General features: G+C 48.1%; 1 protein-coding gene across 1 annotated transcript; it reads left to right on the forward strand.

Annotated features, from left to right (window-relative positions):
- The first annotated feature begins 396 nt into the window (after positions 1–396).
- On the forward strand, positions 397–7,954 carry LOC144933425 (dual specificity protein phosphatase 10-like). The gene is made up of 3 exons (XM_078858153.1): positions 397–2,061; positions 4,081–4,494; positions 4,662–7,954. Exons 1-3 carry the CDS (start codon positions 1,086–1,088, stop codon positions 4,925–4,927), a joined length of 1,656 nt encoding a protein of 551 aa, XP_078714279.1. The 5' UTR covers positions 397–1,085; the 3' UTR covers positions 4,928–7,954.
- The last annotated feature ends 3,702 nt before the right edge of the window (positions 7,955–11,656 follow it).

Genomic DNA, 11,656 nt, shown 5'->3' on the forward strand with positions numbered 1-11,656 from the left:
CCTGCGTATCTGCTGAACTAAAAGAAACACGTATTTCTACACGTCTATATGTAATTAATAACAGCTGTGCAGTGTAGACGTGTGTGGAGGCTTCGCGCAACGCGATCCGGTTGAGTCAAGCCTCCGCTGCCGGGGGAGGGCGCGATGACGTCAAACACCGACGCCGTGACGCCACCACGCTCATGACGTCACCGCGTTCTTGGAAATTTTCCGCGTCTCGACGCGAAGGGGTGACGCCACTGGGGCGGGTTGACGTCACGCGCACGCCGAACATTTCCAAGGACGCGGCTCTCCGATTGGCTGGCGGTGATGTCATGTATCCCCGGGGGGGGGGAGGTGGGGGGGGGTAAGCGCGAGCTATAAAAGGGGCGGTGCGGTGTGCTGGGAGAGGGGGGGTTGCAGTTTTAGCCGCCGCGCGTTGTGGTCGTTAAATTTATTGGTTTGTCCTTACGTCTCCTTTTGTTTTAATGTGAAATTTCTTCTAATTTCATATTGATTGCTGTATTTTTGTATACTCTTTTATTTTCTTGGAGGTGGGAGAGTGAGCGAGGGGGGGGGGATAAGGGTGCAACAGCCGGCCCCGGTAATCGACGAAGCTCACCGTCTGCTGTAGAGTGGACGTTAAAGACCCCCCGGTAACAGCAACGCGCTCCGTGTACGGACCAAGAAGGCCCATTGTGAGCCGTGTTTGTGTCAGCCTGAATCGTAAAACATTTACCAGCGAGGGAATTCGCAGAGCCGGATGTACAGGTCCCCGACCCTGCTTGGGTAGACGGCCACAGCAGCAAATCTGAGTTGTTGAAATCTCTTGAAAGCCGCACAACCAAACAATTTCTCCGCACCGAAGGCTTCAATCATCCTGCGGCTCCATCATCGCAAATCGCCACCGAGCTGCGCTTTTGATCCGAGCCTCAAGTGAATCGCACCGAGCTCCCAAGACCAGCAGCAAGACCCCGGCGAGACCACCTCCCCCCCTAGCTTAGCACGGTGAATCCCGCCGCAGCTTTCGAGACATCGGCGGTCCACCACGAAGGCGCAACAGCAGCAAGAGGAGCAACAACCACAACCAGCAAGCAGTCGCCTCCATGCCTCCGTCGCCACTCGAAGCGCGGCTCACGCTGGGGTTAACGCGGCCCGTCAGACCGCAGGACCTCGCCTTGTCCGTGTGCCTAGAAAGGAGCCTCTCTGCCCCGCAGCAGCAGCAGCCCCCCTCGGGGTCCGTCGAGGGTGACCCGGGCAGCAGCGCGTCGCTCGCCATGCCGGCCACGGGCGTCGGCAGATCCGGCGGTGGTGGAGGCCCCGTACGGTCGCTGTCGTGCGGCTGTAGCAGCAGCAGCTGCTGCAGCGCCGTGCTCAGCTACGAGGAGCGGGGCGCGGGGGCCGGGGACTCGGCCTGCAGCAGCAGCGCAGGCGGCCCTGGCGCGGACTCGCAGTCGGCGCTACGGGCCCAGCTCCTGCAGCCCGCGGGCTCTGCCGACTCCGTGTACCCGGGCCCCACGGGCGGCCTGCAGCAGCTCACGGCCTGCGCGCCCTGCGGGCACCTGCTGCAGCTGGGCAAGAGCGGTCTGCACCGCAGCCAGCAGCAGCAGCGCACGGGCAGTCCCGACCCCACGTGCAGGACCATCTGGCCCAACGAGCTCGCCAGGAGATTGAGCAGGGCTTCCAAGCACCGCGATCTGCACCTCCATCATCACCCACACCACCACCACATGCACCACCACCCCTCGTCGTGGGAGCGCGACACAGCCGGAGCGGCGGGTCCACTGATAATCGACTGCCGCCCATTCCTGGATTACAACCGGTGCCACGTGCAGGGCGCGCTCCACGTGCACTGCACGGACAAGATGAGCCGACGGCGGCTGCAGCAGGGCAAGGTGTCCGTGGTGGAGCTGGCGTCGTGCCGGGAGGGCAAGGAGACCCTGCGCCGCCAGCTCTCCTCCAGGGAAGTGGTCATCTACGACGAGAACACCACCGACCTGGGCCGCATGCCGTCCTCCAGCCCGCTCTGCCTGGTCATCGAGTCTCTGCGCAAGGAGGGACGAGAGCCCATCGTGCTCAAAGGTGACCACTTCTTGGAGCTCGTATTCTGTAGTTGTTGCGGTAGGCGGAGAGAGTTAGTGGACCGCGTCTTTCTTTAGACCAACACGCACTGTGAATAGAGAAGAGGGCCTTTCTGGCGTCCAGGGGATGGGCCCTATGGGCACCAACATCTGGCTGCAGCACCCAATAGCCCCGGTGGGAATAAGGACCCTTTTTCATCCTGGGGAGTAATCGCATCTGGCCCTGTATAATCGCACCTTCGCAAACATTGTGTGTGTGTATGTAGGACTTCTTTCGCACCCTACGTAGCCAAACGTGATAATCGGAGGTACCGCCAGGTACGGGAACACGTCCGATTCGTGTGGGCACATGGTCGCGGGACTAGATTATATGTGACACATTATGCGGTGCTACATTGTTGGCAGTAGTGTACAAATAACTAAACACCCAACGTTCATCAATAACACTGCCCTTGTGTGCTATGGAGAAGGGCCATTGCCCGAAACGTCGCTTATATATTTAGCTTTCGAGGCAGTGTTATTGACGAATCAAAGTTTTTAATTTAAAAGTAGTGGTTTGCTAGGGCGGTGGGGAGCAGATCGTATCACACCCAACAATCCCAATGCAGGACACTCCCGAAAACCGTATTGATACTCGGTGGGGCTTTTCTGCGTAAATAAAATGCATTGTGAAGTATTTGAGCTCTTTACGAATCATAAAAAGACGCGCGGAGGAACACTTTCCATTTACAGCTCTGCCCCCCCCCCATACATAGCTACCACTCGAGCCATCTCGCCACCGTGGCAAATTGGAATTCATCCATTGTCATTGTCAGACATTTGGTAATACGCGCACATGAACGCATTGAACAATTACATCAAACATCCCATACACTGCCTTAATGGGAGGGTCCCCTCCGAGTGCCCATTGGGGGATGATTAGAGTGTATGTGATAAGGGCACTGTAGTGTGACGCTCTGCCCACAGGGCTCATGCCCAATTCCCGCGACCGACCGCACGCATCATCCCACGCGATGCCCGCGGCATACAAAACGCGGGCTCAGCCTTCACGCCGCGGCGAGAGGCTGGCCCTGCCGTATCAGATTAAAGGCTCCGTGCATCCCTCGGCTGGACGGCCGTGATTGATGGCAGGCCGCGTCCCAGGCATACTAATGGCAGTGCGCCGGCCAGGGCCCTTTCACAGCAGCCAGGATGGGCCACAAAGCGTGTGTGTGTGGCCACCGTCTCACCAGGCACATTGAGGCCAGTGCACCTTTTCTTCCACTTGCACAGGGTCGATGAGGTTGACTGCATGTTAAGCCAGTTGATTAAATAAGGATATAAATGGGATGTCGATAAGAATCCAACTTGCACCCATTATGCCAAAGACTTATCAAATCAAAGAAGCCATAAACCCACAAACATGGTTTTACAAATAACCAGGCACCGGAATGAAATGACTTGATATGGGTGTTAGCCAGCCATGCATACTTGGTACAATATCATAACCTCTTATGTTTGACACTAACGGTGCCTTTAATGTGCCATTTCCTACCTAAATCCCCATCTTATAGCATACATTGTCAGTTATTTGATGTGTTACTACAGGTTTTTTGAGCCAGGCACGCCTGCCAGGCCTCTAGCTATACCCTTGGCAGGCATGAGGCCTGCTCCATCTGGTACAGCTCAATACAATTGGAATGCAGCATTTCATACGGTGCCAAAATGCATGCCCAAAAAGGTCCAAAAACCTGGCTTACAAGCTCGCAACAGTGCTCCTGCCACTACATTTGAAGAACTTAACAAAACCCTGCAGGCAGCAGCTCATGCTGTGTGTGATCCTTTATCACTGTTTTAAAAAATGTGTTTTAAAATATGAGCTGTGAAAATCTAATGGTGTTAAAATATAACTTGTTCGATATTTTTATGCGTTCTATCGCATTAACATTATTGACTTAATAAAACAAGTTTTTGCGTAATAAGCATGGAACGCTAGTCTCTACATTAAAATTAACACTCCATTGTTTTTCCATATCCACAGGAGGCTTGAGCTCCTTTCGGCAACAACATGAGAATCTCTGCACCAGCTCCCTGCACGTGCCATCATTTCCATCGTCCCTGCATTCGAACTTTCCATCATCGCAGGGCTTGCAGATGCAAACGCTCTCATTTGGCTTCGGGGGCCAGGGGATGGGAGGCCCTGACGCCAGCACACCCGATGTTGAAAATGCGGAGATGACCGCAGTGCTGCCCTTCCTCTTCCTGGGCAATGAGCAGGATGCCCAAGACCTGGCACAACTGCAGAGGCTCAACATTGGCTATATCATCAATGTCACATCCCATCTACCCCTCTACCACTATGAGCGCGGGGCGCTGCGCTACAAGCGGCTACCGGCCACGGACAGCTGCAAGCAGAACCTACGCCAATACTTTGAGGAGGCTTTTGAGTTCATAGGTCAGTACTTGATTTTACAACACTTGTAATTTCACATAATGCAGCTTATATTTACATTTATAAAATGTAGTTTAAAATGTGAAAAAAAACATTGTGTAATAACTATTGTTGTATATTTTTTACATGTGTTCCATGAATGTGGCATTGTTGTTTCTGCCATCTAACAGAGGAAGCCTACCAAAGTGGAAAGGGGCTCTTAATCCACTGCCAGGCTGGTGTGTCGCGCTCTGCCACCATCGTCATTGCCTACTTGATGAAGCATACACGTATGACCATGACGGATGCCTACAAGTTTGTGAAAGGCAAGCGGCCGATCATCTCGCCAAACCTCAACTTCATGGGCCAGCTCCTGCAGTTTGAGGAGGACCTCAACTCTGGCGTAAGCCCTCGCATCCTGAGCCATCGCCTGGTGGGCCTGGAGACGGTGGTGTGAAACCCCTGTAGGATCACACGTGTTAGGTTTTTGGGAGTTTTCTGCATGGAAGTCGTCCCGTTCTTAAATACCGTTTGCGTACAAGACTCGCATAGAACTTCTTCTTCCCATGGATATGAAAGCAGTGCTTTCTTTTGCAATGATGCTGGTACTGTTTGGGTGAACAGATACAGTATTCTCAGCCAAGAACTTTTCAAATGCTGAACCGAGTGCTAATCCTTGATATGCTGCTATTAACTGATTATGTGGGTCACCCTTTGCTCTGTGGTGTACAATTGACATTTACAATCCCAACTCTTTTGTTGAAAGACCTTTTAACAGGAATAATCCAGTGCTTGCACAAAGTCGACAAGTCGTGACTTCTGGCCAGAGAACCAGACATGACAGCAGAATATTTTTTGTGCAGGGGAAATGCATTGATCCCTGTGCCTTTCAAGATATGTGAGAAGAAAACCCCATACCCTTTTTTTAGCAATGGACTGGGTGATGTGCACATTTTTTACGAAGAGAATGAGTGATTGAAAACTGCTTTTAACCTTTTAGTTTTTACCATGTACCAATCACTGTGCAAAAAAAATGTTGTTTTGACCTACCAAGGGCTGCGGATAAATCTAAACTCAATAAGCTTTCCTATTTGTGGCAGTATTATTGCAATGTCAAATAAAAACGATTTTTATTACAAAAATCAAGACATAAGGATATGAAGCCAAAAGGAAGGTACCAATGAAGGGTTTGGTACAGTCTGCTCCGTAGGTGCTCGTGCTATGTCCATTTTATGCTGTTGTGTGCCTCACACTGAGGACGTTGATATTTCTCAAGTTCTAGGCCATTAGGTGGCCTTTCATTACAATGTAATAACCACCGAATGAAATCAGAACTTTTGTTTTCAAATGTTTGAGAGTATATAAAGAGACATTAAAAGAAATGTGGTGTGTGTGTTTCAAAAATGATGTATTTTATTTAACCTGACCTATGCTTCGAGGGGCAGGGTGAGGGGATATAGGTGCTGTTTATTAAAGCAAATGTTTGCACTATGCCCAGCATTTTCAGGAGCTAAATGTAATGAAATAAAACCAAAGACACTTTGTTTATATGTTTAAAATTGAAAGTAAAATATGCTCGTTTGATATGATGCTATATTTATTACTATCCTCCCTTGTACCTTGCGATCTGTTTTATTTTGGCAATAAATTGTCATTTGTATAACGGTCCTCTGGCATAACCTTTTATGGTGGAATAGGAATATAATGTTGGTTTATTTTGTCAGCATGCAACACCCTAATGACTACTTTGACACTTGTTTCCATATTTGAACTACACAGCGTTTTCACTATGACAGATGCTGTTGGCACTGGTGGCAGTTTCTTTGTATTTGGTTTCCGTATTCAGAATGAGGCATTTGCTTGCAAAAAAGTCTCCACTGCAAAATAATAATGATATTGCACATCTGACGTCAATTTGTCCGCACACTAAAAATGTGCTCCATCAATAAAAGCCTCGATATAAAAGTATTTTTGCACATCTCACATGATTGCATTTTAGAGGGTGGCTGACAGCAAGTGGTACTGTAAAGGATTCTGCTTGTAAGTGACCCACATGGCATTTGGCCAGCCGTTTGTCCTAGCAGACCAAAAATCGATACGGTTTGATCAAACACCCCCTTTCTCTGCTTGCCGTCCAAGAACACCTGGCCAAGGCTAAGTAAAGTGCTGGGAGGCATCGACCATGACTGGTTACTTGCATAAACTCATACTTTGAGACGTTACGAACCATACAATACAAAAAACAAGTTCGCTGGCTGACGCGTGAACGGGCAAGTTTGCAGTGGTATTGTCAGCGTGCACATCTGCGTAATGATGTCATCCACATCGCAGCGCTGAGCTATGTTCGTGCGTGCTGACTTCGCCTCCATTTCGGCCGTGTATCACGTGCAAATGCACAGGCAGTGCTAGTCTGAAAAATAAAACCTTGAATTTCCTTGCGCCAAATGTGCACATTACCTATTTTCGGTACAATTGTATGAAAATAATATTTGATTAATGAAATCCTGAAATGACGTGCCCATTTGTTCTTGCAAAAGTGAAAATGTTGGCCCCAGCCACTCCACACGAAAATGATGCAGCCCAGACTGTAGAGGACAACTGATGTGGGTTTGGTCACAGGCACGAATATAACTTGGCTGAGACTCGGGAGGTTGACATGCATTCACCTTGTAAGAGGAGTGTCTCGCGATAACGGTCGGCAGTGCTTATATCAGATCTATTCATAGACGACAGCACATGCATGTGTACACACATCCACCATCCAGACTTACACATTCCCTGGCTCAGCAGTTCCATGGTGAGCCAGATTTGATCCTCGCCAAAAAAAATAACTCGTGTCCTTTTAAAACAAGTTGCTGCACACTTTAGCACACCTGAACAACGATCATCCACTACATAAACACTTTCCAAGTTGTGTGCGTTATATCTTGTGGTGCCATCATGATTTGACCTTGTACTCTTAATTTATACCATATTCAGTTCCCAGTGGAGGTGGGTGAACAACTTATTTTTAACGTTGTCCACTCCCCCAAATGCAGTATGCGTGCTTTACGTGAGCGCCAATGTTCAGCATACGAGTTGGGAGGACAATGAACGTCACAGTTAAAGAAAGGCTTTATCTATGCAATATTGAAACAATATGGTTCAGATCAATGATTTGGTGATGCTGCGTTGGCAGTGGTGCACAAGCATAATGAACAAAAACAACTCATCACCTTGGTCAATAACAACTACCTGGAAAGGAAAAACAATGGGTGGCATTTTGGACACTGTCCCTCGTTCCTTTATAAGCTATGGAGAAGGATCATTGCCCAATACGTTGCCTATGATATATTTTTTCCTTTTAAGGTAGTGCTATTAACGAATGTGTTTAGTTTATTTGGTTCGTTGAATAAGTACTGGTGTATAATTGTGTATATAATCCCTGCTCGTGTATAACAATGTAAGTTTCCTTTCCAAGATGAGTACAGTACTTGTGTTAATGGTGTTAGCTGAGTAACCATCACCAAAAAATAAATGCATCAGTCAATACGTTGTGATGTGGCTTTAGCAACAGATAACACACGTAAATATTCCTTTAGCTTCCTATGCATAATAAAAATAGTAAAAGTTGGTAACGCTGCATTTCACCGTTACGCGTGACATTTACGAGGCTGCAATTGGTGAAACCAGACTCTGATTGAGAATGTTGTTTGTGCCAATCTCAATAGAGTAAATAATTGAAATATGAATAGAACTACAAGCAGGGTTTTATTTCGCACTGATGTTGTGGCTAGTGTTTTATTGGCATTTAAGTGCTTATTTGTACACAACATAATTCCAGCCAATTTGTGTTGGCTATATCCGCATCCAATTTTTTTTACATTACAGTGCTTTTTGATACATTTATGGGTCAATTTCGAAATTAAACTCTAGTAACGAAGTATAACAACCAACCTTGGATGAACGATACGCGTGGCAGATAAACTGTCGCATATTGACCCTGCACATTATTCAATTTAATCGCGTGCGTGTTTCATATGTGCTTGCCATGAGTGGTTTGGTTATATAAGGGATGCTGATATAAACCAAATCTTTTTAGAGCAAGAAGAACGTGCCAATGAATGGTTTTATTTAAGCGACTGACAAGTGCTCAGATTGAATGTAGCACTGCGTGTAATGTATAAGCCTACGAAGTTCAATAAATAAGACGAGCATTACCTCCCCTGTCAAAATACATCATACGAAACGTGACCTTGTCAACCCAGGAAGGGCATTACACACACTTTTAAAATAAATACGAGTCTTATTTTAAGAGTGCATGTGCCGATAGCTCCTGGTGAATATTCATTAGGAATGTTGAACGTGCCTATGCCATGCTTTTAATGATCACGTGGCTAGAAATGGATAGAATGCGATCCAGCCAATTCTGCACAGTGCGGGCTATGTGCAGGCAGCGATACATGGCAGATCTGCAGCTGCTGGGCTTCTTGGCTGATCCTTGTTACGTTCGGTTACTGGCATGCAACGGGACCTACGTATCAGTGCCAGTGCGGTCGCAGCAGCATTTTAAATGAGCAGTTTTTAGAATCGGGGGGGGGGGGGGGCAATCGCAAAGCCGGCATGAAGACTACAAAATCATTCTTACCCAACTAGCACACAAATACGTCACGCATCTGCTAAGCCAAGTGTACACGCTGTGTTTGGAGAGTGACACGTTTTACGTCTGTCACAACACAACCTGGAGGCGACAAATGTGTCCCGTGTGTGCATGCGCAGAGACAAGCTTGTTTATGCTCGTGCCTCTCAATGAGTGCGTTAAAATTGTTAGGACCGCTGCACTAGTATTCCCCGTAGCTATGCGTTTCATGCCTTCACATTTTCTGACCCGTACGTCAATGCATTAAGAGGCATCCACCTTTCACAAAATCACCCAGAATGCACTCGATACCCCTCACATCTTGTAGGCTGAGCAAGGTTTATGCGGAATTGTGTTTGGGTTGGCGACTGCCGTGCATAAAACAGGTGTTATAGGCTGCTACAAATGATCTGCTGTGGGCAGCGTGGTAAAATTAATTGCTGTAGCGTGCGCTATACTTCTATGCTCTCGAACATCACCGCGTCACTGTTCACCTGGGGCAGGGGTCGGAAACCCAAAAAACTAGAAGAGCAATTTTGTTTTAATTCGGTCTAAAAAAACTATTTTTCAAGACTCAAAATGCACGTGAATACGAAACGGTGATCCTTAATAGATGACGTCACGAAACAATCCTTAATGAGTCACATGCCGACCCCGACCCATGGTAAACTGGACTCCCATGGTAAACTGAACTCCCATGGTACACTGGACCTCCATGGTGAACTGGACTCCCATGGTAAACTGGACCTCCATGGTGAACTGGACTCCCATGGTAAACTGGTACTCCCATGGTAAACTGGACCTCCATGGTGAACTGGACTCCGATGGTAAACTGAACTTCCATGGTAAACTGAACTCCCATGGTAAACTGAACTTCCATGGTATACTGGACCTCCATGGTAAACTGGACTCTCATGGTAAACTGGACTCCCATGGTAAACTGGACTTCCATGGTGAACTGGACCCCCATGGTGAACTGGACTCCCATGGTGAACTGGACTCCCATGGTGAACTGGACTCCCATGGTGAACTGGACCTCCATGGTAAACTGGACTCCCATGGTGAACTGGACTCCCATGGTAAACTGGGCTCCCATGGGTCGGCCTAACGGTAGCAAGTTCGTCACCTGTTGGAGAGATTCACGGTTCAAATCTAGCGGCTACACTGGTTATTACTTCGGGTAAATCAACCATTAAGTAGCGCCATCTGTTTCACAGTGGACGTTAAAGATCCCACGAAGTCATTCGCAAGAGTCAGCCAAATTAGACAAATGTACCGGCAAAAAAATACTTTGTTCAAATGTACGTAGCAATCATTGCCCACTCCTGAAGGAGAAAAAAAACTTGCCAGGATCCTCATGAAAGAGACTCACGAAACTCAGCGAGGCTTCATGAGTTAACAAGTGTAATAATACTAATAATGTCCCTCCTATTGCTCTCCCCGATGTACCGTTTAGAGGTCATTACGTGCAAGAACATAAATATTATTCCACGTCACAACGTGGCCGTGTGTATGCAATCCCTTCGCAATGTAACTTATACAAATCTCAATAATTTTTGGGGCCAAATGCTTTTTTCCAACTCAACCTATTCAATCTTTTTTCAAACTTTAAAACATCCTGTGCATAGTTTGTAATAAAAAAAATATCTTAATGATGATAGGTGAGACAGCCAATAAAACAACAAACATCGTTGAAGACTAAACGATAGTGATGATGATGATCGCTCACTCCTGCGCTACCACTGCTCAGTGACAGGGCTGTCGGAATTGCTTCCGTCTGCTCGGTCATTTTAATGCAACAATTTACAACATCCTTGAAAACAGAGGAACTATAGCGACGGATTTATCCAAAACATTCCGTGAGCGCCTATTTCTGAACGCTTTGAGAGGCGCCCTGCCAAGTGCTGCAGAGCACAATCCTCGCTGAGCAGATGACATTAGAGTCTGTGGTATCATCGCTCTCGAGCCGGCCAGATATTTTTCAATTGACCGCGGCATGCCTCCTGCTCCAACTCTGCCTCTGTTGCTGCTATTGGAGTTGTGTTTGTCGGGCAGGAGTCATAGCTACGGGCGAGGGGGGCTGCTCAGATTTCCACTGCATCCAACACCCCCCCCACACCACATCCCACATGCCGACCCACCCCCTCGCCCTGCTGCTTCCCAGCCTTGCGACGGCTTTCTCGCGTCGGTTGTCACCCCCTTTTGCAGAAGACTTCATTAACAGCCGATAAAGTTCATTAGCGCGCGCTTGTTCACCTGCCAGCCACTCTTAATGCGGTATTTTTAGGGGAACCGCCGGGCACCATGGAGAACACAGCAACAAACATAGAGGCGAGTTCCCCCCAGTAGCTGTTGGTGCTGGTGGTGGTGGTGTCGAGATTTTCGTGGCAAAGACCTCCCCACTCCACCCCAGCCTTAACAGACTGTTGGGGCAAGTGCTGTTAGCGGGCACCGATGAAAGCCGGCACGCACCCTACGAGGTGGTTTGCCAGCACCACACCCGGGCAGCCTTTGTTTCCCTAGTGGCGACGTTTACATACCGCGTCAGGTACTCATTTGAGGCTGAGT

This window comes from Lampetra fluviatilis, chromosome 7 (assembly GCF_964198595.1).
Source record: "Lampetra fluviatilis chromosome 7, kcLamFluv1.1, whole genome shotgun sequence".
Lineage (NCBI taxonomy): Eukaryota > Metazoa > Chordata > Hyperoartia > Petromyzontiformes > Petromyzontidae > Lampetra > Lampetra fluviatilis.

What these genes read in the sequence shown, in the direction of transcription:
- LOC144933425 (XM_078858153.1), top strand. Translation starts at nt 1,086, where the DNA reads ATGCCTCCGTCGCCACTCGAAGCGCGGCTCACGCTGGGGTTAACGCGG. An exon ending in AGAGCCCATCGTGCTCAAAG is followed by an intron (nt 2,062 to 4,080) that starts GTGACCACTTCT and finishes CCATATCCACAG; the next exon opens with GAGGCTTGAGCTCCTTTCGG. An exon ending in GGAGGCTTTTGAGTTCATAG is followed by an intron (nt 4,495 to 4,661) that starts GTCAGTACTTGA and finishes GCCATCTAACAG; the next exon opens with AGGAAGCCTACCAAAGTGGA.